At 41.6% G+C, this 26,036-nt stretch overlaps 1 protein-coding gene across 2 annotated transcripts in view; it reads right to left on the bottom strand.

Moving 5' to 3' along the window:
- dachd (dachshund d) overlaps positions 1-25,161 on the bottom strand; it is a 143,782-nt gene extending 118,621 nt beyond the window's left edge. For both annotated transcript variants that reach the window (XM_017695185.2, XM_037539347.1), the window contains exon 1: positions 24,346-25,161. In XM_017695185.2, the coding sequence (XP_017550674.1) occupies positions 24,346-24,869 (524 nt within the window). In that variant the 5' untranslated portion in view covers positions 24,870-25,161. The remainder of the gene's footprint in view (positions 1-24,345) is intronic.
- Between the last annotated feature and the right edge of the window lie 875 nt (positions 25,162-26,036).

The following is a 26,036-nucleotide window of genomic DNA, read 5'->3' as shown; positions in this document are numbered from 1 at the left end:
AATAAGGCAATTCTAATGTAATATAAACATAAAGAACTGACAAAATATGATTAGACTACAAATGGTTAAATGAAAAAAAAAACACACTCGTAAAATTACTACTTTTTGTGTTAATCTTATTTGTGTTTATTAACACTATCATTTTAGAAAAAAGTCCTTAAGGGTGCAGGTTTGTTGTGAGAGTAGCCATCACTACTTCACAGCTGTGGAAGAGAGAGTTACTAGTTTGAAGTATTTTCACAGTATAGAAGATAAGAACAGAGTACGTTCTGAGCTGCGTATGTGTGCACACTTTCTTGGCTTTATAGCGGAGCAGTCACTTGCTTAACACCTAGGCTAAGTCACTTGCTAAGACACCTAGGCTCAAACTCAGCTCAAGAGAGACACCATGCTACTAATATCAGACACAAATCTTAACGCTACATTTCTGACGATCTAATTAAGTCACTTTTCACATGTAATGTAATTTGATCCTGTCTGTTGTTGCAGCTCCATCGTGCACACATAACAACTCCCACCATCGCAATGATGATCAAAAATAGGATTAATCATACAGCCTTACTCTGAAGCATGCCAAAACTATGAATAAACAATGTAAACTGTTTTTCATTCTTTTACAAATTAAAGTTTTAGACATTTGATGTTTTCTTACAACAGCAGCAAAATGTATTGCAGCTAGCATTTCAGTTTGCTTATATACATGTAAACTTATTAACATACTGCACATTTTTCTCTGACATTTAGTACTTCATGGCAGGAAGCACGGACCTCTGAGTCTGGGCTGCAGAGAACGGCACAGGGCTAATAAGGCAAAACATTAGTGTGCACATGTGTGAAGACCATTCAGAAATGTGTGAGAGTGGTGGCAAGCTCAGGAGCAGAAAAGAATTTGATTACATTGTGTCCAGCTATCCAAATGAACCCCATCATGTGAACATTGTGCATCCAAGCACACGAGCAGCTCCACAGACCACAAAGCCAATCTTCTACCATTTAAGTGTATATTGGAAAAAAGACAATCTGCCCTATTGAACAGCCTTGCCCCCTCAGGCCAAACAGAAATGGTAACATACACTGCATTTCCAAAGAATTACAGTCTCCTTTATACTTCTGTGGAGAAGGGAAGGGTAAAAAAAAGAGACAATAAATAGCACGATTTCAGGATCTCATAAACCTGTAAACAAAATCTGTGAAGCAGATAAATTTGAAACGCCACAATGCAATTAAAACCCAATTCAATTTGAGCACACCGTCCATCTGTCAAAGGGAAACAAAAGCTGAGGAGATCCATTATTAGTGAGTCCCCGCTTGTGCTCATTTGCTTGTGGAGAGACGCACTGGAAGCTGCACATGTTTAAGGGCCTAGGCTGTGCAGTCAGGGCGAAATCCTCTAACTATTACCAGATTGTAAAAATCAGCACTAATCAAAAGACCAAAATATACTTCCTAGAGCTCTTAAGTCTTATGACAGGAGGAGAAATGAGGAGGCCTACTGAGTGCTATTGAGTTACATACACTTTTTTTTCCAGTGATAGACATCGTTTTTCGGTTACAATAGTTTACTTTTGCACTTATAACTTCAAAAGGACAGAAGTTTGCAAGAGTGGCACTCTACTATAGTCTAATTTCCAGGTCATGCAGTGTAACCTAGATCAACTGCATCATAAATGCAAAATGAAAATTCACTAATCAATAAATACATCATCTTCAATATAGACCTCAAAAGTAACAAATTATAACTATTCTTGTTATACTAATAACTGAGTACATTTTTCCTTGTAAGTGCATTTTTTGAGTACAATTAAATCATAGTAATCCTTTTTAAGTAATCTGAAATTTACTTTAAAAAAGTTATCTTGGGTATTTTATATCTATAAGAGTTAAAAAGCACTTATTTTCACAATTGAAATTTTACCCCAGGGAAGCAAGTGGTTAGCTGTTTTTGGCGGTCTAACATATCAGCCAAATAACTACTACAACCTATTTTCTTCTTATACTGGTGTTTAGACTAACAAGATTGATAGCTATTTAATTAACCTAAAGCTGTACTTATGTTCTATTGTCAGTGACTGTTACATGGCTAATTTAGCTAATATAAGCTAACATAAAAAAGTACAACAGCAGTACTCCGAAACAGAGACTTTCAGTAGTCTATCAGCACAAATATCAGTTTTTGACTCAAACATTTCAATAAAAAAATCTATAGAAAAATGGACAATCCTGAAGAAATGATTAGATTTATGTTCTTTTTAGAAGTAAGCAGAACAAATTCACTCAGTTAGGAAACTAGACTCCAGATGTCCACACACAAAACTGGAAAGAACTTTTGGGCTTTTTGGGGTTCAATACCCTGACTTTGATACTTTAATATGAACATACATTATTTTAAGTTAGCTACCCCATTTTATATTCGGTAAACAAATACGGCTCAACGCACAAATGAGTGAAGTTACAGACCAATCAAGCAGTAAGTAGTGCTTTCACAAAGTAATTTAGACCAATCAGCAGTCTAGATTTTGGAGCAAGCATACTGGCTCATGGTTGCTGCTAAGAGAAACAAAAAAGCATGCACTGAAATGAGAACTGTGGGTTGATGCTGATATCTGGTTTCTTTAACATACATGCTGAAGTGTAGAAATTGGGACTACATATACCTGGAGTAGCATTACAGATGAATACAACATTTACTTCTATAAAGTTATCAGTTAGTTTTCATGCTGCTACAAAAAATCTCTCTCTCTCTCTCTCTCTCTCTCTCTCTCTCTCTCTCACATGCATTCAAATCAGAAGATGAACAACAGAGACAATCCGACATAAATTACTCTTAGCACAAAAAAGCCTTTTTTCGATAGTCTCCATCACTCCGGTGTCAAGCATGTCATCATCTCTTTTAGGCTATTTATCAAAACTTCAATTAATTATTATATCTTTGCAGCTGCAATTTCTGTAGCATGACATGCTCGGCTGAATCATTGTGATGTTCTTGGTTCTACTGAAATCTAAATGTCTCGCATAATCCTATTTGTCCACTTTAGAATCAGGCAGATAAAAATCTTTATTATCTGGAGGAGGGTTCAAGGGACCGCATCTCAGTGCTTTCAGACTAAAATGCTATCATCTTCAAAGGTGGAAGAGGATGTCAATTTAAAATCAGAAATGTATCTGGGATCTCTACGCTCCTTAAACTACAATACATCTCCGCTGATTAAAATACATCAAAGCCTCGTCATTCGTTCCTCTGAGCAATAAGGGTAGATTTTAATTGCAAAATGTTAAACCTCACAATTAAAGGCTTTGTGCTACTTAAAGCTAGCCCAAACAGACACCAAAGGAGCAGCATACAAATGAGATGCAGGGAAAAGACAGCATGTTGGAGAGAGGGGAATTAAATGGTGGCTTTAAAAGCTCCCTGTAAAATGATAATGCTCAGGCAGATCCATCACTGTGGGTAGTGATAATATAACGGTGAAATCTGTCAACAGATTGCGCTTTCATGAGCTACCGTTCCTCTCTGGACTGAAACCCATTCCTTAAACAGAAAGAGAAGGAGACAAACTGTGATGCAGAAGGAGCTGCCGCCCTAGACAGGTGCCCGTTAGTAAGAAAACGAGTGCGCCTGCCAATGATAAGAAGTTGAACATTTTGTAACTATGCAGCTACAAAACTGGAAACATCCTGCCAATGCAAACAGGTAGTCAATTTAAAGTCCACAGTTGAGATAAAAGACTAGCGAGGTGGTACCCTGTTGCTGCAATTAGATTAGCTCACACAATACACATCTCAGGCAGCCAAACATCTTATCAATACATCAGAGTTGAGCAAGAAGCCCACTGGATTAAAAAAAAAAAAACTGCAAACAGTCTTACAACTGTGGTGGGAGCAAAAAGCCATTAGAGATGTTCGAGGGCCGTGTAAATCACCAGCACCAAATATGGTCAAAGAAAGCTAATATCAGTCATAAAAGGTGACAACTTTTCCTGCTGAGTGTAGTGTCCATGCTTTATTACAAAAATGTTATTCCAGGACAATATCCAGGCTCCATCGTGAGGTCCTTCAAGCACCTTCTTTAAATATTTTTACATTTAAAAATTTCATTAAACACAACAAAAAAGGAGTAATGAAGTGTTCCAAACTCTACTATGAACTCCTGGCAAACAGGGCACCCAACATTAATTAACAGGCTCCAATAGACACGGCATGCATCTAACGGATCTATCAACTCTGAATTTGGATCTGCTTTTTGAAAGAGCAATTCTCGGGTCTCTCAGGGGTATTAATGAAAAACACTTTCATGGCTAACCCATCAAAACCCAGGCATGGCTGCAAGAGAGAAAGGGGCAGGGAAGAAAGCCAGCAGCAGGACGTCATGTGAGGGACTGGAACGTGCGACCTCTCATTTCATCCTTTAATAAAGTCGCACCCAGGTGGCCTTGATGCCTTACAGTTGCCTGGGGCTGCCGGGCACTAAACAGGAGTCCAGCCCGACACGGCTCACAGCGGACAACCCCCCCCCCCTCCCCCCGGCCGTTCGCCTACGCACAAACCCGCCTGCTTTGTTTTCCATTCCATGTGACGATCTGAGAGTGTGTTATCGAGATGAAACCCCTCCTTGATCTCCGTTGGTGAAACTTGTTCCATTGCCTCACTGATTGACTTCCATAGCTCTCTAACGGCAATTGTGCAATGATTCAAGTGAAGAAATGCTCTCAGCTAGGAGCGGAGCCACAGTGCGATCTCCTGTAAGGTGGGATCCGTTTGTGGTTACAGGCTTTGGGAAACGCGAGGCCCTATGACTTGCTACTCTAGTAGAAGAGGATACAAGATGTGATGCAACATTTGCCTGTTTAGCAACATTATTACCATTTTACAATCAAAACTCCAGCAAAACATCATTTGCTCAAACAAATGTGCTGTGCTACCTTGCTTTCATCATTTTACAACGTGTAGCAACAATTAGCTTAGATTTCTGCAGTTGAGAGCGAGGAGCTAAACTTGCCCGAGGCGGGTCATTTTTCAACTTGATACACTGATCCAAACACAAACACAGAGTGAGGCCTGAGACTTCATTGTGCAAATGATCTGGGTGTAATACTTTCATAACTTCCTGTGCAAAAGGAACCCTGTGGCAAGTCTCTCAACAGGCAGACCGGTCAAAAAAACATTCAGGTTATCAGAATTTCTGTAGGCCATTTCTTTAATTAGCTTTCATAATTTGAGTTGAGATAATGTCAGAGGATTGATGAATTTAGTCTTGAAAGGACAGTGGAAAGTTAAATAAAGTCCTTTTCAGAGTCGGCACTCTTCTGACAGAGGGAAATAAATGTCTTCGTTGACAGATGAAAAGATACCTCTGTCTGGTCGACTGTGTATTCAGACAGAAAGCAAGCACCAACATACACAGACACACCTGTCAAATTAAAGTATTAACCAACATCAAAGGGAAAGGAACAGCTTTTTTTAAAACTATTTATTACTGTTAGCAAAAAAGCAGTCCAGAATATGGTTGTATACTTTACAGATGTCTGCCTTTGTTTTGCATGCACTGGTGTCATATAACTCCATCATTTGCAAAAGAATCTTTCATCTTAGGTAGAGATTGCACCAATCCGATACCAGGTAGGGGTGCAAGGGCTGGGGGGAGTTGTAGAACGTGTCCTATTTAGGGGTAAAATAATGAAATTTCATGATGTCTTTTTTGCATCACAACACAGAACATTTTCTATACAGAATTAGAAAAGAAATGCAAATTTCCACATTTATCTTTGTATTTGTTTATTTTTTCGGTCATTGCCAAAATCATTTTTTGTAATTTCTGCTGTTGTTGGACAGTTGGTAAAGATTTTAAATAAAAGTGCAATATCTATATAAAAGTAAACAAAAAAGTAAACATTTTTTTGTTTTACCTTAAATGGATCAGCAATAGCAGGTAACTGCTGCTCTAGAAAAGGTGGAATTTAAAATTCAATGAAGAAGCTTTTAGAATTCCCACGGAACGAGTTATTTGTTTCACCTGTTCAGAATAGACACTTAGCAGCTGCTTGAATCCTGTAGGGAGGAGCAGCTACTCAGTGTTTTTTCCACAAAGATAAAACTGCCTTCCTATTTGCCAATTTCATATTAAAATTTTCTATTAACATGTAACTGCTTCTCCCTTAGAGTAGAATGGAAAATTTGAATAAGAAGCTGGCTAACTTCAGCTTCGCATTTTCTCCTCGCTCAGATAACCTACACATTTCCATTAATACCACACTGGTTGCACCTAACAGAGTTGAGGTTGTTCTGTAAACGTGGCTGTTGAGCTGCGCTGGTTGAACGTGTTCGGTGCAGCATCAGGTTAGCGTCAGATAAAACCGCTTCAGAGTAAAAAACAGCTTCAGCTTCTCAATATCTCAGCTAAAAGGCCACTACCTCTGAAATAGTGGTAACGTTTGTGTGATATTTGTGATTCTGTTCTTTCTTATTACATTAATTAATTTTGTGGCCAAATTAAGAATGACATCAGACTACAACTGCAACGTTTTTTTAACTGTAGTATTCTTTTATTTGACAAAGAAAATGCTTAAATTGCACAGAACCAACTTGTTCCCAAGTCTGCTTTGTGAAATAGGGGACCAATGCAAAATTACTGAATGTAAGTTAAAGCAAAGGAAAAAATTAAACCATTGACCTGAGTCTGTTACCAAAACATGCCTACCGTTAACTGCTTCTTTCTTCCTGTGGGGCAGTTCCTGAGTAGTTTGAGCCTCATGGCCTTCTTTTAGATTTGTCATCTTATATGAAGTGCTTCAATTAAAACCTGCTCATTTTAAAGCTTAGACGCTGTTAAAGAAGAAATATTGCATAGGCGTTCAGGTATCGGATGGTACTCAGGGTTTAAATTTCAGCAACAGCATCAGAAAAGAAAGTGGTATCATGCAAATTCTAGAACAACACGGAACCCATTTGTCCAAAATAGAAGTCTTAATATAATAATTAGCACACTAGCATAGTAGTTAGACTTTTGAACAGTGTCTTTCCAGGCAGTGGACACGTGGCCTTCATACAGAACCTCCATTGCCTTTACATTGTTCAAACTTTTCTGACATGCACCTATTTCCCCAGTGGGTAGCAGGTGCTGAGTGGAGATGTTTACGGAGAGGCTCTCTAACTGACAGCTGGCGGGAGGAGACTCAAACAGCTGCAGCTGAGCGATGGTGGAAAAAAGAGTGAGAGAAAGAGAGAGAGAGAGAGAGAAAGACAGAGAGAGTGAGTGAGCGTGAGAGAAAGAGAAGGCAAACAGTTCCAATACCCCCAGGGTTGTCAACTCCAATCCCCTGAACCCGCAACGCTTTTAACCAGGCAAACAGAGGAAAAACTGTTGCAGTCGCCACACATTAAAGACTCTCACCAAATCCCCAGCTTTCTGGTAAATTTCAGGAGCCAGCACAGGAACGAGTTAGCCAGAGGGAGGCGATAGGCCATGGTTCAGCAAAAGAAGCCTAATTAATACCGTGTAGCATCGGTTATTGTCGCATGGGTCATAACAGTAAATAGCAGAGCAGTGTCGTATTTAAGACTCAATTTAACAGGGAATGAGAGAAGGACACGGTCATTTTGCTTTTTTCATTTTGGAGGCGGCTCGCAGAAGAACTGCATCAAAATACATGAGATCAGCTTCTCGCGCTTTTGTTTTCGCCTCTGCCAAGGTTATTGGATGGCTCATTCCAAATTTCCTGAGGGGGAATTGTGCGAAAAACGATTCCATGCAGATAAATCACTCGGCGCAGATCAAAAAGACGAATCAGTGGCAAAAGACAAAAGATGCTGACGAGCGGCGAACAATGGAGAACGTGAGACAGCGAGGATCACAGGAGGCAGCCCTGAGAGGCAGCTGAAAGAGAGCCCTGCCCTGCCTGCCTTTTTCTTTTCCTCCTCTTCTCCTCCCATCCAGTGAGGCTGGGGAGAGGCTGCACAGGTGAGCCTTTGACAAGTTAAACAGAGTTCTTTGGCTGCATGTGGAGCTGCTGGGCTCGCGACACTCATGCATTTCACACCGACTCGGAACGCAAGGCCCGTTCTCGCACCGCCACGTGTCGTGCGCTCCGGCTCCAGCAGAAATAAATTTGCGAAATCCACGCGGTTTGCCTGGGACTTGTATGAGCGCAAACTTGGCGCAGAGAAGAAGGCCACTGGGAAGGCAGGTGTGAAACAGCAAAGGCATAGCCAACATCAGGCTGTGATCACATGGCCAGTCACTAGATAGAAACAGAATAAGTAACATATCACTTTTATGGGCCACATTCTGCAGCCATTAATGGCTTTAAAAAAGAAGGGGCCATATGAGCACAACCTTGAGATGAAATGCCTGTCACGTTTAATCATATTCGGTAATAAATTGCCTCTAACAATACATTGAAAAGAGCATTTTCAGGCACCACACTTTAAATAATTATGCACAAAGCACACATCGCCCCACATAGGTTAATTGCTGACAAGTATAGCGCAGAGAGAGAGATGCAAACTAGTTTATTCAAATGTGCCAATGCTAACGGTGGAGATTAGGTCAGTACATTTCCCTAATAGATTTGGATAGAAGGTCAGAGAAACGTTTAGGTGTCCACCAGTGGATTTGCATGGATGTAAATCTGTTCTACACAGCCCAGATCATTAAAACAGCAAAGTTCTTCAAGCTGTTCTCTAATCTAAACAGCAGTTATTCAATACAACTGCAATGGTGAAATAACGGGGAGGGTAGTGTTCCTATTACCAAAACAAAAGCAGGAAATCCCAGATAGATTTGTTCTCTCTCTCTCTCTGTTTCTCTCTCTCTCTCTCCCTTTACATTTGGCGAGAGTAAAAGGAGAGCAAACAGTGCCTGAAGCTGGCAGCCACCTGCAATGTATTTTCTTTCTCCCCTCGACATTAAAGTCCTTCACAGAAATCAGAATTTAATAAATCACCCCCGAGTCTGACAGAGTTTATCTCAAGGGGTCGCTTTGACTCGGGAGGAGCCAGCAGACAGACAAAGCCACGGCCGATAAGATGTGAAATTAAATACAGTTAGCAGCTTGAAACAAAGGAGGGAATGTGTCATGGGCCGCTTTGTACCCGCCGAAAAGCATTTTTTTCCCTCTCCTCTTCCCTCCTCCCCATTGGCAGAAGAGCAGCAGAGACAGGGGTGATTCATTTCAGTTCGTGCACATTTAACCTCATTTGCATCCTCACTGTCAACATATCGCCCCTGCACAGATACGTTCAAGAGCTTTCATTAAGGCCTAAAGTTGACATCCTTTTTATTGAGGTGCAGCGGTATAAATCACGGCTGCGGCGCGCCCGCACATCTTGATCAAAGATCTGGCGCTATCATGTTATGTTTCCTTTTATACACGAGACAGGTCCGACACCAGTCATCACTTATGGTAAGGAGAGTTATGTGCGCATGTTTTATCTCCCCCCTCCCTCGCCCCCACATATCTCAGCACTGAATTTCTCAGATTATTTACATTGACAAGAGAACTATATACTCAGCATTCCTATGAAGACGTGGAAAAAGACTGAGTGCAATACCATCTAAGAGTCGACTCAATACAGCTGTGTAAGTGGTAACTAGTGGTGTTCTCTCCCCTGTGCACTGACACAGTGCTAAGGTTAAGGATGTGCCTACTACTTAAAAGACAAAATGAATGTTTTCCATCAAGATGTGACAACTTTTGCCCACCTCCAATATGTCTTCTAACTTTTGGAACCATAACTGTGCACCACATAAGGGAAAAATTGAATTAACCAATAATATTATTTTTTACCTCCCCCTTCCACCACCATACCAATTATCAAGCAAAAGCAGCTGGCTAAGATAGTAGGGCTGAGCAATATTCATAAATATTTATCATAGAGGGCTCCCAAGTGGCGCAACGGTCTAAGCGTTGGCCCTCTCATCAGGAGATCGCGAGTTCGAGCCCTGGTGATGCTACAGCCATCCATAGCTGGGAGTCCAAGAGAGCACAATTGGCTCTGCTCCCTCGGGGTGGGTAGGATGGCCGCCCCTCTCCTCCCATCACTCAGGTGTCTGTTAGCTGATGTAACAGATCTGGCGGCTGTCGCTGTCTCTGAGCGCATTCGGCTGTCACGTGAGCGGCACTTCGAAAAGAAGCGGCGGTTGGTTTCGCAGATCTTGGAGGAAGCCTGTGCTAGCCTTCAGCCTCCTAGCATTGGTGGCATCGTGTGATTGAGGGAGTCCTAAGTAGCGGGTGGAATTGGAAATGACTGAAATTGGGGAGAAAATCGGGTAAAAATCTTTTAAATATATATATATATATATATATATATATATATATATATATATATATATATATATATATATCATAGCCCTAGCTAACATCATCTAGGGTAGTTAACCTAGATAGTGATACAGCTGCACTACCTCTACCTTCTCAGCTACTCCTTAATAACACATTTTTGTTAACGGGCTCACGTTCAGGTACTCATGTTTCAGTGTAGCAAAGTATAACATACTCTCAAAGACAAGTAAAACTGTCATGTTTCATTGAATTGTTGCCCTGGGGGCAGTCATGGGCTGGAGGTTAGGGAACCAGCCTTGTGACTGGAAGGTCGTCGGATCGATCCCCAGAGCCAACAGCACATGACTGAGGTGTCCTTGAGCAAGACACCTAACCCCCAACTGCTCCCCGGGCACTGCGGATTGGTTCTGCCCACCACTCCAGGCAAGTGTCCTCACTGCCCCCTAGTGTGTGTGTGTTCACTAGAGTATATGTGGTGTTTCACTTCACGGATGGGTTAAATGCGGAGGTGAAATTTCCCCGTTGTGGGACTAATAAGGGTCACTTAATCTTAATCTTTATTTTCCTGTCTTTGCTGCAATTAAGCGAAATGAATAGTGGAACAGCGGTTTCATTTTGAAGCTCGATACTGAAGTATTCACAGCAGTTAATGAACGGATATCCAGTTAACCGCAAGTAAAGAAAAATGGCTAAAAGTACTTTGGCTGAAATTATGGCTCGAGGCCTTCTTTTTTAGGTGAGAGCAGTGAGCACTGGTGTTAAGAGACTAAAACATCAGTAGAGACCAGAAACATCTTTAAAAAATGAATTCAAATAAGCTGAGGTGAACTGGTAGTTTTCATTTTGACTAAGTAACAGAGGCTGCCCCTTCAGATGTGAGTAAAAACAACAGTGAAGTGGTACAACGCTAGATTCTGAAGAGGACTTGTACTTTTATATGAGATTCTCCTCAGTAGATGATGCGAAAGTTAGTTTGTCAGAGAAATATATTTCCTCTTTCCCTGGACCAAAATTTTAACATATTACAGTCCTTCCTGAATTGAAGTTTTCATTTAAATATTGGCACCTCTAATGGTTAACCGAGTACTTGTGTACAACCCTACATACCCATCATTCTCCATGATGAACACTGTCACAGTCTGCACTGCAATATTACTGTCCTGATGCCTTGTTACGCCCCTACCAAGCAAGTTGGATTATCTATAAAAATACCAATATTAGATTGGTACTCAATCAGCAGATATGAATATCTTGAGATCAAGCCAAAAACTCCTTAATCATGAAGTCTCTAGCTGGATAACAAGTGTGTACTCCCTGTTTATCAGTGCAGCTTCTAATGGCAGGGGTGGCCTGTGTGTGTCTGAGGAGCTTAATGAGATCTTTGGCCCTGTCCTTTATTAATAACACCCCTGTGGCTGTGGGGGCCGGAGTGAGCGGTGGGAACGAAGTGACCCGGGGGCCACGCCTAATCTTTCCCAGCTCGGCCCGCGCCACTGGCCGGCCTCACGGGCGCTCTTGCTATCTGTTTCTCCAACTGATGCCTTCCTGCTGGGACGGCACGGCTAGAGGGCTGTCAGCACACTGGCCTTTCTGGGGCCCCGGCACTATCTCTGGCTGCACCGCTCCAGCCAGGCCTGCTGAAAGGGCCTGTCAAACCCTTACGAGACTCTGACATTCCTATTGGCTTGACCCCGACCCCTCAGAGGAGCACACCTTTAATTATCCCACTTTAAAACTCCTTGCACAGCAAGAAGAGAATACACATAAAGCTCTAAGAGCAGCTTTAAAGTGACTGTCCTCTACATTTTTTTCCATGGTATTTTTTTCCACTTACATCTATGAGGTTTCATGTACCGGAAAGAGCTGTAATTTAATTTCACTTGTTGGCTTCCCAATCTCTTCTTATCCCCTAGAACAAAACAGGCAGTTTCTGTTACTGTGCCTTCAAGATTGATACATATAAATGACCTGGTTCAGATTGGCTGCCCTGTATTGTGCCCTTTTCAAAAAGTTTTTGTTTCCCTCAGAAATGTCAGAAAACAGAAACTTCAGCCACTCTTTTTTGTATGTTCTTTAGTAGTTTGTCGTGTTTCAATTGTCTCCTGACAGCCAGGAACAGCACAATGTTTAATCGCTTTCCTTCTTCTACTTCTACCTATCTTCTACTATAGTAACCCTACTACAGATTGCCTGCAGTAACAACACTTTAGCACTTCAACTTGTCTACAACACTTAAGTCAGTCAGTGGGCAGTCATACACAAATGTGTTTTTGGTTGTGATATCACAACTACCATCAATTCAAAAGATGTGTTTCCATGGACTCAGTGAAGAGTACTCTTTGAAACTTGACATATGTTTACATAGTACCTCATACTTTCATACGTTTTTTTAAAAAAGCAAGGAAATTTCTGTTTTCCATGACTTGGTGCCTTATGCAAGTAAGGGCCTCTCTCTCAGAGCAAGCTGAAAACAGTACGAGGCTATCTGGTGGTATGAGAATAGCGAGTGACACAGCTGTGGAAGAGCTTTCTTTATCAAGGGCAGATTACATAATGCCTCCACGTTTAAGAGCTCTTTTCAGCAGTCTGGGAAGAAAAACAATGCTCCAACACTCAAATGATAACAACGGAGCAGCAGATATAAATATAGCGTATTGTTCGCCTCGGGTTCCTGATTTCCTTCAATTAAACATCTCTGTGACTAATAGCGGCGTAAAGGCATGTTTGATCCATGTAATCAGATCTGCCGAGCAGCCATTGTCTCACATTCCTTTTCTGACATTTGAAAGGTCAAGAGTGAGAGGACATTTGATAACTGCGAACCCTTTTGCTCCATTTTACAACCCTTAATCTCCCTTCATGGAATTGGTAACACATAACAGTTAATCTCTGGAAGAACAGAGAGAGAGTTGAAGTTACTGCCTTTTGAAGACACTGCCTGATCTTTGTACTCCACTATAAAGGTGAATATCTAAGAATCTGAATGAAGAGAAAATGAGAAAAAAATGTTGTGCACAGTTTGAGACAAGAAGCAATTTATTAAAAATAAAAGGGTTGGACAACTATACCTCGGATATCATAACTATTCCAAATTCCTCTTTTCATCAGATGTCTCTATTTGACCAATGGAGTATTCACTTTCACATATTTTAATCACAGTGTCTGGAAAAAAATGACCCTTCAGACAGGATGAAAATGATTTGCCTGTACATGTAACCCTTTTTTTCTCCTGTCAGGGCAGTGCCTCAAATAACTCCACAGACAGCACTGCTATCTCAGTAGAACACAATGTCTGATACAATGCACAAAGCCTTGTATTCAGGCCCTCTCTTTCTCTATGACAGTACTCTCCCTTAAATACATCTTATTTCTTTTAACGGCAACCTTGGGAGAGCTGCAGCGCACTAAAGCGCCAACACTTAACACCTTGTAGTCAGAGGAAACGTTTTTGATCTGCTCGTGTCATTTAATCATCCGTATTCTACCGAGCTTCGCAGAAACAATTTTGCAGGATATTAACTTCCAGCTAAACCCTGCTTGTGTCATTTGTGGTTCCACTCAACCAGTGGTCCCGCGGGGGCCTGGGCCCTCCTCACAGCTGTAATGAGCTTCACTAAGCAGAATAAAACAGTTAATAGAAAGGTAAGATGAATCAAAAATGCATGAATCATGAAATATTAGCCAGACACCAATAAAGAGTTGCTGGAAATCACCCTGGCAGAGAAATCTGCCCATGGCATCATTGGCAACAACAAAAAATAACAACAAAAAAAAAACTAACTGGTTGGTTAATATGCTCTAGCACCTCAAAGATAAGTAACTTTCGTGTTTGCCTTTAAGGAAACACTTTGTGAAATAGCATAGCAAATAACTAGACTGAATGTGAGGATTTAAAGGGGCACACTGTCCACAGGGATCTCTGACAATTAGGCTAATACTAAATTATCCACAGCGAAATACATAGAGCGCAAAGTAACACAACTCCATGCTCTTTCAGACCTAAAAAGCTACGCCTCTTGGCAAAAGCCTTCATATTCCTTGGTTTAGGGTCTGCGGAATACAAAGGAAGGCGATGCCATCCCATGAAAACCATTTTTGTTCCATTCCAAAAAACTAGGTCATCCTCTCATAATTGTCAATCATGCAATAAATCTCTCTGTGCCACAAATGAATACTGCATTGGGAATGAAACAAAGCTTATTGGCATGCAATGTCAGCTTGACTTAATTCATTCTCCTTTTCAGAAAAGCTTATTCACATGTGAAGTTTATGGATGTCACACTGCCTGCTCCACAACAAGAAAGGGATAATACATATAGACAGATGTATTATGCTGGGAAAGTTTTATCAGCATAATGCTGGGAGGCTGCACAGTGTACACAGCCTCCATTGGATTTTAAATACCAGATTAGACGCATTAGTGGAATAAATGGCCTGATTTGAGGGCAGTTAGAGTTAGAGTAGGTTACTACTGTAAAGCTTGCATACCACATTTATTCCACTGATGTTTTTCTGCATAATTATATTGTTAAGATGTAAATAAAGTCATTCAGAGTAGTTTTGTGCGAAATGCGCTGTTCTAAAGAAATTTACCAAGTCACTGTGGCGGTGATAGGAACCAGACATGTGAAGCATTTAATGCCTATAAAAGCTTCCTCACAGAAAACAGTTACACAAAAAAATCTATGAATACCTGAGATATTGTTTTAGAACAGATTTGAGATAAGAATTTGGCCTAGAGTTGAGTGATATGGCAAAACACATCTTCACAATACGTGATATGTTACAATATATTTTTAGCCAATGTACTACTAAGCAAGAGCATTAGCTCTGTCATTAGGAGACTGCCAGTGATTTACATTTATGGCATATCGCAAATGCTCTTATCCAGAACGACTCACAATTTGACTATTTTATACAGGTAGTGTTAGGAGTCTTGCCCAAGGACTTTTATTGGTATAGCGTGGGTGCATGCCCTGGTGAGGGATTAAACCCCAGTCTACGGTGTAAAAGGCAGAGGTGTTACCCACTACACTCTACCAACCACATACCATCAACCACAGTGATGCTGTAGCCACCCACAGCCAGAGGTCCAAGAGAGCCCAGTTGGTCTCACTCTTTCTGGATGGGTAGGATGCCCTCAATCTCCCCCATTACTCAGCGTGATACTAGCTAGTGCAGGCATCTGTTAAAACAGAGTTATCCTCCAAGCGTGTTCAATGACATTGCATTGGTGGCAATCCGAAAAGATATGGTGGCTGGTTTCACAAGACTCTGTGGAAGCAAGTGCTACTAGCTTTCAACCTCATAGCAGTAGTAGTATCGTGTGATTGGAGAAAACCTAGCTAGTGAGTAGAACTGGACATGACATAACTGGGGTAAAAAAAAAAAAAACTAAACTAAAAACTGTGTATACGCCGATTAAATGTCACATATCGAGCTGCCCACAGCTGCTGAATAAAATTAAATAAGTCTAATTATGTTAATTATGGGAAATGATTTTGTAATGTATCATGATAATGATAAACGCTGTCATATTGCCAAGCCTTACTTTGGCTTAAACTGTACCTGCAGGGCATTGTAATACAAAATAATACCCAAGATTACTTTTTTCGGATTACCATTGTTTTATCTTCAACACTACATATAACAACTCAGAAGACACATGTAAGTTGAATGGTTAATTTAGACAGTAAATAAAATGGCTATATCTGTATTGTAGACATATCAACCTCTCGTTCCTATCACCCCCACTGAAAAGAAACCTGAGTTTAATGATTAAATCATGCAGAAACCTTAAAAAGCTGTACTTCCCTTTTGAACTGTGCTGAACCTTCTGCATTATCTTGATTAACTGCATTTACAGCAATCCTCTAACTTGTTTATGCCACCTGCTATCTATATGTTTTATGAGTCAGAGTAGATAAGAGAATCTGCTAAATGAATAAAGATGGGCTAATTGTAGTGGGTGCAAAATAAACTGCGTATTCCATCAAATGAAAGGAATTTAAAATGTAAAAAATATATAAGTAATTAAATAAAGTGTAACTCTGCTCCTATCCTTCTTTTAATAGTAAAAGTAAATGCTGACAAGAAAAATTTGCCCACTTTCAATGAAAAACCACAAGTGTGAAACGTGAGACAGCAGGCCGGTAGACGTGTGTAATGGGTCGCAATATCTTCCTCACACACAAAGGCTCGAAAACCGGATCGGTGTGTGCTGCGGCCGCGGCCTCGCCTTCCACCTCCCCCAGCCAGGTGTCATTGGTTTACACATATCTGATTGGACAGAAAGGGAGCGCGGCGGTACACTTCCAGCAGACGAGTTCGGTGTCATGTCTCTCCGGAGCAAACTGTCAGTCTTTAAGAGGAGAGTAATAATAGCTGGGCGCCACAGCTCGCCATGGCAGGGGCGATATTTTAAAAGAAGCCTCAGCAAGACAGTGACATTTGAGTCTGGAGGAGAGAAACTCAAGCACAGCATCATAGAAAGAGCCAGACTTATCATAATGGCTTTCTTACTGGGCTTAGGGACCGGCAACGTGAGAGCAACAGTCTGGATCAGGTCTAAAGGGGGGGGGGCACTTTTGTTTGATGATACGGAAATACAGACTACCTCCATTCAGACTAACCTGCACAAACTCCCTTTGGAAAAGCAGGCAGGGTGGATGCTGTATGGGATGTACAGTTCGTTACAATTGCTGGTCAAAGCTTTTCAGTTGAATGGTCACTGAATATGCCTTTGTATATGCCTTTGCACAAACAGATCAAATGTCTTATTGGAGTGTTTCCCTTACGTGACACTGATTCATGTTGGCCTTCTACAGGCATCACACTGAAACAACACGGCAGGTTTACACTGCTACAGTGCAAGGTTGTGGATCTGACTGCAGCTGGCTGAAAGAAAACCCCAAGGCTACAGCAACATAAATGCATATTTGTGGATGTGGGGGGTGGGGGGGGGGGGGGGATGAGGGTTTGAACAGTTAAATGAATTGGCAATATCAATAAAAGTAGTCATAATTAATCCTCAAGCAATGAAGCTTGACAGTCTCAAAGAACGGGCGACGTGAAACACTGCCAAACTTCTTTCAGTAGTTTCAACAGTGGGAGCGGATAGGGAAAAAAACACATTAGTGAGACTAGAGCTATAGCCAAGCGCTTAGCATTTTTATCTAATAAGCGCGCATTTGGGTTTCACCTTGAAAACGTCTTAGTCAAGAAGCGAGACGCATAGCTAACAAGTCGAGCTCATAACATATGGGATCCTTGGTGGCAATAAAAGAAAAAAAACAATATTTGCGTTTTATTATTATTATTATTCTAATTCAATTTAGCCAAATTGACTTAACACGCTGCTCTGCGGTCTAGGAGGATTCCTGCTTTGCACGAGGGGGCCTGCAGTCTCAGATTTGTAAGAGGCCCGTCTGAGAGCAGATGCTTTGAACAGTGATAGAATTCCGTTCTAGTCTCAAGTGTCATTAGCTGCGGGCCATTCGCTTTGCCAGGTAAAGATTAGATAACAATCAGAACTTTATGAGATGCTTCTGGAGGTGTTAGAGCAGTCTTTTGTATGGGGCCAAGCACTGCTAAGAGGAATGTTATTTAACGGGAAAAAAAGAAAAAGGTGTAATTTCCTCTTTCTTACATTTTATTGGATTGCAAATCTAAGTAGGAATGTTTCTTTGACGCTTTGGGACACGTGAGAAAGAGAGAGAGGGTCTAAATTTACTAGGTGCCATGAATATATAAATTTTAACAGGTCCAGTTGAAGTATATGTTGTGGTCTGTCCAAAAAATTAATAAATAAATATAGAAATAAAAAGAAGCACGTACTGTAGCACACAATAATCGAAGCGGCGCCATGACAACAGTTTTTCAAAAGGTGCTTTAGAGGCACATATTTCAGGTTTCAAGGAGGGCTTGTAAGTGAATTCACCGAGCACTTATTTCTTTTGTCCTCAGAAAAGTGGCCCAAGCACTCCACAGCCTGTTGTTTTTCTTTAATGGAGTCATGGCACTCTCATTACCCTGTAAAGTGGATCTTGTTCTGACCTAAATGAAAAACAGCCCGCAGACCTAAATAGTCACCTGTCCTCCACCCTGGCACTGCCAAACCTGCTGACAGTATTTTGCTGCAGCCAGCCACCACAATTTTCCTTAATGCTCCAACGTAAACGCAGAGCCGCTGAGCTATTGCATCGTACCGGTAGCGCAGAGGTCAAACTCATCCATCAGGAAATTCCTTCTGTACAGAAAATATCTCTGTTACAGAAGGCAATTATATCAGCGCGCTCTTATTGTGGATGGATTAGGACCCGAAAGAGGCTATAAAGTTTAAACAGCGCTGATACTGTAGAAATGACACAAAAAAGAAATGTTTACACAGTACGAGATTTAGCTCTGACGGCTCGCATGAAAATGAAGAGGGAGAAAAAAAAAAACAAGTGGAGGAAATTTCTGGACTCCCATTTAAGATTGCTTCCCTGAAGTATTCCCCCTTTTTTTTTCCCTGTCAGCTCCGACATGAAAATGAGCTAGGGAAAATTAACTCCTGATACAGCTACGCTGAATTAGACAGTGAAAAAAAAGAAGAAGGGGGGGAAAAAAACACTTTTTAAGGATTCCAGCCTTGTCATTTTCAATTTTCTGCTCTTTGGACATGCGTGTATTCAGATTCCCGAACATCTACTCGGCATATCAATCCTAATTAGACAATCTGGGTCCGCGAAGGATGGGAGCGGAGTTATTTGCATAATTTAATCATAAATACTCAGTGATACATATTTCCAAATGCATTTGTACAATTATCTTTTCATCCTTGGGGCAAAAGTATTAATATGATTAGGCAATAATTCTTTAAAAAAAGAGCAGGAAAATAGGAAAAGCAGCAAGTGCACTCTCTTTTTTAAACTCTCAGCTTTGGGCTATATGAAAAATTAATTAATTTCGGAGGAAAATCAATTTCTCTACGTGACCATATTAGACAGAGAAGGGCTACAGCCCGGAATCTTCGTCCAATCAAGAAATCTCATCTGCTCCCTCTAACTTCTGTCAGTAGTGTTTAACATCCCTGTACGAGCACCAGTGATCTGCGCCCGGCTCCCTAAATACGCTGTAATGTGGAAGAGCTGCTGCCTAAAGACGTGCCAGACCCTACAGCGTCACACGCGCGGACACGGGCAGGCCAGAATGTGCCGCTTTCTCCACAGCCAATCTGTCACAGGTGCTGCTGCAGTCTCACTGCTATCTATCTGTGTCTGCTAACTGCCTTATTCCATTTACCATTGCCAAAAGAGGAAAATGAAAGCAACTTTGGAGTTTAACTGAGGGCTGATACTGCAGTTTAGCCCCATCAGCAGCATTTAATGACAGGCTCCACAATGCGGTTGTGTACACAATGTGTCACAGACTACAAACTCGTACTGATACGTAAGGAACATAGCTCTGTTTCCAAGCTTTGAGCATCCAACACAGGCATGCAAATACAATCAGCCTGAACAGCTTTACTTTAGAACGAAGCAAATTAAAGGCTCGCGCCTCCATGCAAACGACTATAAAATGCCCTGAGCCAGCTATTGAAGGTTTATGTATCTATGAAAGTACACCTCTTCTTAGTGGTTTAGTGGTCAGAAAAGAAGCTACTATACAAGTACCTTTTCGTTCATCAAAGCACAAACAATGTGCTCAAAGACTCAACAACAGTTTTAAGGTCCAGCTGTGCACCTTAAATAAGATTTTTCACACAGAAAAAGTGCATATTTATACCTTTTCATAACCTGATGTTCTAAAACAGAACCACAAAATAAAAAGCCTGGAGTCAAAACATGTATAAAGGTGTACAGAGTCAATATTAGGTGTATAGTGCAATTTCAAACAAATATTTGCAATGGGTTATGGTACAATTACATTCCTTGACTAAAGGTCCCTTGAGGGTACCACCCTACTGACAGGAGGGGTCTAGTACCTTTTTGTACAAATCTAACAATTTGCTAAACAAATAAACCAGGCAAAGGCAAAAAATGCACTCATCTAATTTAGCATTTCACATTAGCAACAGCAACTTCTACTTTTATTAGTCACCACTGCAACAATCTGTGCTTTCTAATCGCTTCTTCTTCCTCCTTCTCACATCGATGACATGCGGCAAATGCACAGTCAATTTGAACACAGGTGGCTAATCCTTTCCAACAGAGCTGTACTGGCTCATAGCAACAAGGGGAAAAAAGCTCAATTGTTCATCCATTTCATTTTTGACCCATCAGCACAACCTGATTTCAGAGCTAGAAATGCATATTTGATTTGTAAGAAAGTGCTTGAATGAATTTGTGATTTTAACAAGCCTTTTAACATGCACCCCCCACCACCACCACCACCACCACCACCACCATCGCCAAACTCTTTCATCCTAATCAGACATCTGTCTCTCTGTTTTTTGAAGTTATTATCACCCTGGCTCCCTCTTGGATGTGGTTGCTGGGTGACGGGTATCTTAGCACCCACTCTGACTGGGAATGATTTGAATCCGATCCAAAGATTTCCCATGAGTACCTGTAAACACATCCATGCCTTGCCGAAAACAAATATATCAGGAGAGCACTGAAAAGAGGGGGGGAGCGGGGGGGAGCGATAAAATCTGCCACTGTGCATGAAGACGTACCCCCGAGTGCTAAACAAAATAATCACGCTTTTCTGTAAATATGAGAGGTTGTACCATAACACAAAATGTTTTTTTTTATGTGCTCCACTTGTGGGGAAAAAAAATATTTTTTTAAATAAATGAGAGATGAAGATCAAAGTCTATGTCAAATTATAATGGTTGAATCATATAGGTACTTGAAGCCACTGTAAGAAGAAAATTCTACAAATTCCAAAAAATTCCATATAAATACAAAGCCTGGCACTGAAGAAAAAAAACAGCCAACATCGCAGTGGTCCCCTGTAGTCTAGGGGCGCCTGTTTAACCTTCAGAGGCAGACAATGATTGTCAATTAACTGCTGCATTGCTACTAGCGTACGCCTAGCCTCCCTCGCCGAGACAGCTGCCCCTGCCTGAGCCGCGCCGTCCCCCTGCTTCAATAACCCTTTTTCCTCAGAGTTCAGGTGTCACCAGGCAGGCAGAACCCCGTGCCGTCCCACATGGGCAAAAAAAAGGAAAAGGAAAACAAGTAGCTGAAGTATTGCTTCTCATGAGGCGGTGTCATAACTCCCGCAAAAGCAAGAGATTACAGCCGCCGTATCTGCTCAGCGGCAGAAGGTGCACATTAATCTGGGCCGAGGGTCCATGTGAAAGTGAAGGAGAGCACGAGGAGCACGTTCTCCTGCAGAGGGAGAGCGCAGCTCATCTAACTGCTGCTTTACTGGAGGCTCTTTTAACATGTGTAGGAAAAGATGAAGGGCCTCCGCTACCATTTAGCAGAAGTGAATATTCTGTTTAATGCAGGTGGAATTGTAGGTGAATTTTTCTTGAGCATGCTGTAACAGAACTCTTTATAAAAGGTTTTTTTGAAGAACAATAGGTAACAGGTTCTTAATCATAAGGAAAAACTATTTGACCATCCCAAGAAGCACCTAAGCACTCACATGGATCTACATACAACCATTACCTTTACTAAAAACCCTTGAAGAACCGCTTTTTCATGAATATATGTGATATAAGTGTACCCTACCCAAAAAAAGAATGCAGTATTGTAGAAGACATAGGCATAACTTCATATGTTAGCAAAGGACACTAATAAGAGGACCCAACATGCAGCAGACCAGAAACATCTCTAACATTCCACTTGCACACCATCAAAACTCGAGCTTCAACTTAGCAACCCAAACAGAATCACATCCATGCCAGAAATAAAACCTAACAGGCCAAGCTCCCCACGCAAAGCGGCAAACAGAAACACCCGGATTCAGTCCGCACCGTAAAAGAAGAGCCGCTCCTCCTCCTCCATCTGTTTGTGTTCCATCTACACAAGATATCTTTGTCCATACAAATGATGTAATTCTCCAAATGGGAAGCAGACATGGCGGATATGATTGATTTCAGCATAACACCGGCAGTACCAGGTGCTTTCAGAGACAATTACAGGCCTCTCCATGCAGCAGTAATAGGCGAGCACTTTAGCATCATTAAAGCAATGTGTAGCACTGCATTATCCTTTAACCCCATCACTGGCCACTCTCAGTGCCAACCTCAGAGTTCACATCGCACACTATATCACTCCAAGAGCCCCAAGACACACTGCGTGAGGGGAAGAAACCTGGTTCAAGCCCAGTTACGGCCCTCTCAAACAGAAGACGTGCTGGTCAAACATCTAAGAAAAAAAGAAGCTTGATAGTGAAAAGCACTCACTCTGGAAGAAACACAGCACTGATACATCACAACAAAGCTCAACATTTAGGAAAAGGGACTGAACAGATAAATATGATGAGAATAAGGTGCGAACAAACAACTGCAGCACTATTCAATACATTTAGAGTATAAAAAGATGATCAACTTATACGACCTGCTTTGTTTTGTATTAAAAAAAACAGATAAATAATTTACACTAAATTTTGTTTTAAAATAGTACAATTTATGAATCTGAAAATATTTTGGAAAAACGTGTAAGGAGTGTATAAGATCTGAATATAAATTAAGAAGCATGCTTTGAAATTCACAGCTGTGTTCTCAGTAAATCTAGAGTTTCCTTTCACACCTCATAACTTCTTAAGTGAATAAGAGCACTATGACATGCTGTTAGTGGCCTGTGTGTGTAAATTCAACCTCTCATTTTAACACACAAATAAATTGTTTCTTCGTTTTTGTCTGTAATTAACAACTTCAATGTCTTTGTGTAACTTTACTATGAATAAAAATTAAAAGGTAAGCAATACACTGTACACTAAAATCAATTACATCATCACATTAAGGCTTGCCATATTTCGTAATAATTAGAAACCAAACGAAACAAAATGTGCAGTATGTAAAAACTTCACAGCTCTTAATCAGAGTGGAACTGGCGTGCAAATGTTTCATGGGATTTAGCTGCTATGATGCACAAAAAGTAATAAACTTGTCTGTTATACATAACTTTAGCTTTTTTTTTCGCATATTTTAATTATGACGAATCTTGACTTGTACTTCTGGTAGGCTATACTGCATTAAGGCTGGACCACTCTTACACTACTTTATTCGATCAATAAGTTAACCGTTATTTAAGGAGAAAGGTTGCCAATGTCATGAGTCCACTTAGCAGTAATCTATGTTTCCACCACTTAAAATAGCTTGTACCTGGAGGCACTGAATCTGTCCTCATTATTGACAGTATGCACAGACTGACCGCAAGGGCAATTTTCCTTTTTCTTTTTTTTTTTATTGGGATGGAAAAAAAGACTGTAAATACTAGGAGGGTGGCTACACATAATAATAAACATATCAATCTAATGCAATTTAACCACCACTGTCTCTGTTAAATCATGTTATTTTGAATTACACTAATAATGTGATTTTCTTTACTGATGTATTAAAGGAATATTAAGGGTCAAAAGTAAACAGAACTATTATTCTATTTTTAGTTTACTTTAGTTAAGCGGGAAAAGGCGGCATCCTCCTATTTTCCGCTCAGGTTAAACCCTCCAGTGCTCATATGACAGCTGTTATCATTATGACTTATTTACTACAGTGTCATAACCGTTCGTTTATTTAGGCCACTCGCTCATTCTGGCGATCATTGCGTGTTTTTAGCAGACAGCACAGCTTCCAGAGCAGCTGAGCTGCACTTTTTCTTGTGTTAAGACATTAGAGGGTCAACCTGCACTGCTGCAAAAGTTCATCTATAGTTTGTATAAGTCATCTGCTACGTCATCAGCCGGATCCGCTTTACTCTTGTGTTTTATTAGCAGCTCCACGCTGCTGTGCTAACTACATGCTTTGTGATTTAACGACAACGGACGGTTAAACTGCGCAAATAAACGCGTGTTCACGCTGTTTTTGTCCGTTCCCGCGCGCTCCGCCTCGCTCAGCAAACTTTGCCGGGCTTCTCCACACCTCCCGGAGCCCTCGGCGAGCCGCCGGGCTCGACTCCCCGCTTACCTGGCGTTGGTGCAGTCGTTGTAGAGCGTCTCGAAGTCCTTCCTGGAGATGAGCTTGCAGCGGTTGACTCCGGGCTGGATGGCGCCGAGCCCGCGCAGGATGCGGACCTGCTCCACGTTGCAGACCACCGGCGTGATCTCCAGGCGCTTGAGCTTGGTGTAGACGGTGTGCAGCCCGCCGACCAGGTGCTTGAGGAACAGGTCGAAAGCCTGCGGGAGGCAGATGAGCTCGCAGCCGTCCACCGTGAACGAGGCCACCTTGGCGCCCCGCAGCTCGACCATTTTGCACTCGTTGTTCTGCGGCGTGTTCTCAACGGGCGACGGGGTCGAGTAGACGGGCTTGGCGGGCAGAGGCACCCCCGGGCTGCTAGTGGTGAGAAGCTCCGGCCGGAACGGAGGAGCCACGGACGGAGAAGGGGAGGAAGAAGTGGCCGAGGGCGAAGAGGTGCTGACCGAGGACGAGGCGGAGATGGGAGACGGCTGGACCAGAGGGGAAGGGGGGATCAGAGCAGCCGGGACGGCCATGGTTCTCACCCTACGAGTGCAAGTTCAACGTGGAGAGAGGGGCAAGAGAGCAACCCCAGCGTGAACGGCTCAAAGAAACACCACAACCCCTGCGAAAACAACAAAAAAGTAACGGCAGCTGTCTGAGAGAAGACGAAATCCACGGCGGCGCAAGTCCGCTGAGAAGTGGAAAAGGAAGAGGGAAAAAAGGAGGCTGGGAAAAGCGAGGTGGGGAGAGAAAACGGGGCTCTGCGCGGCGGGACAATCATCAAAGATTGAGCGAGAGAATGACAGGAAAGAAAATGAGCTGAAAAGTGCAGCTCTCTCTTTGGATGAGTTGTTGTTGTCACAAGGTCCAGAGGGGGTGGAGCCAGCGGCCACTCGCTCAGCTTTGAAGCGCGCACAGCACAAATGTAATGCCATGCTACACTCACTTGGGCAGACTACAGTATAACTCCGCGGGAAATCCTAAGAAAACTCTTACTTCCAGGAAAAGAAGCGCTCCGGCTTTTCTTTCTAGGGAAGACGGTGTGGCAAGGATTGAGCTTACCTCTCAGGCTAAAACGGACTCTCAGGATTCAAGACAGAAACTTTCAACGTGGGCTATTTTTTTTTCTAAAAATGTGTCCACACAAGTTACTATATAATATATGATCTTATTTTTTATAAGTAGTTGTTAACCAGAGCAGACAGATCCAAAAGAATGCACTGACTACCAAACCAGCAGGTATCGAAATACAACTATGGTATCCAGAATACAGAAATGAAGTATATCAAAGCTGTCTAAGTTGCATTTTGCAAAGGAAGTATTCAAAATACAATTGATTTCAGTATTTTAGAGTAACATTTTTAGAATGCTTACCCATTAAATAATAAAAAAAATCAATCTTAAAAAATATTGAATTGTATAAATGTTGAAATGTATGAATTATTTTAGAATCAGCACAGAACAAAACAAATTCTAAAGAGTTTAACAGCTTCTTTACGAACACTGAAGTTCCTGCTAAAGCCTGAGTAGACTGATAAACCAATGGACGAGTTATTTGTCTGTGGATCACTGAGCTCTTTTGATGGATGATCAAACTAATAATCTCAGTAGTGGATGTGTCTGAGTGAGTCATATGCTTAGCATCAGTGTTGTACTGGACTCCTGCTCGGGGACTGTGGGACTAGCAGTGGACTGAAGCA

The sequence above is a fragment of the Pygocentrus nattereri genome, chromosome 6, assembly GCF_015220715.1.
Source record: "Pygocentrus nattereri isolate fPygNat1 chromosome 6, fPygNat1.pri, whole genome shotgun sequence".
Classification (NCBI taxonomy): Eukaryota; Metazoa; Chordata; class Actinopteri; order Characiformes; family Serrasalmidae; genus Pygocentrus; species Pygocentrus nattereri.
The sequence above is the reverse complement of the archived record's forward strand: the minus strand, read 5'-3'. Positions and strand labels throughout refer to the sequence as shown.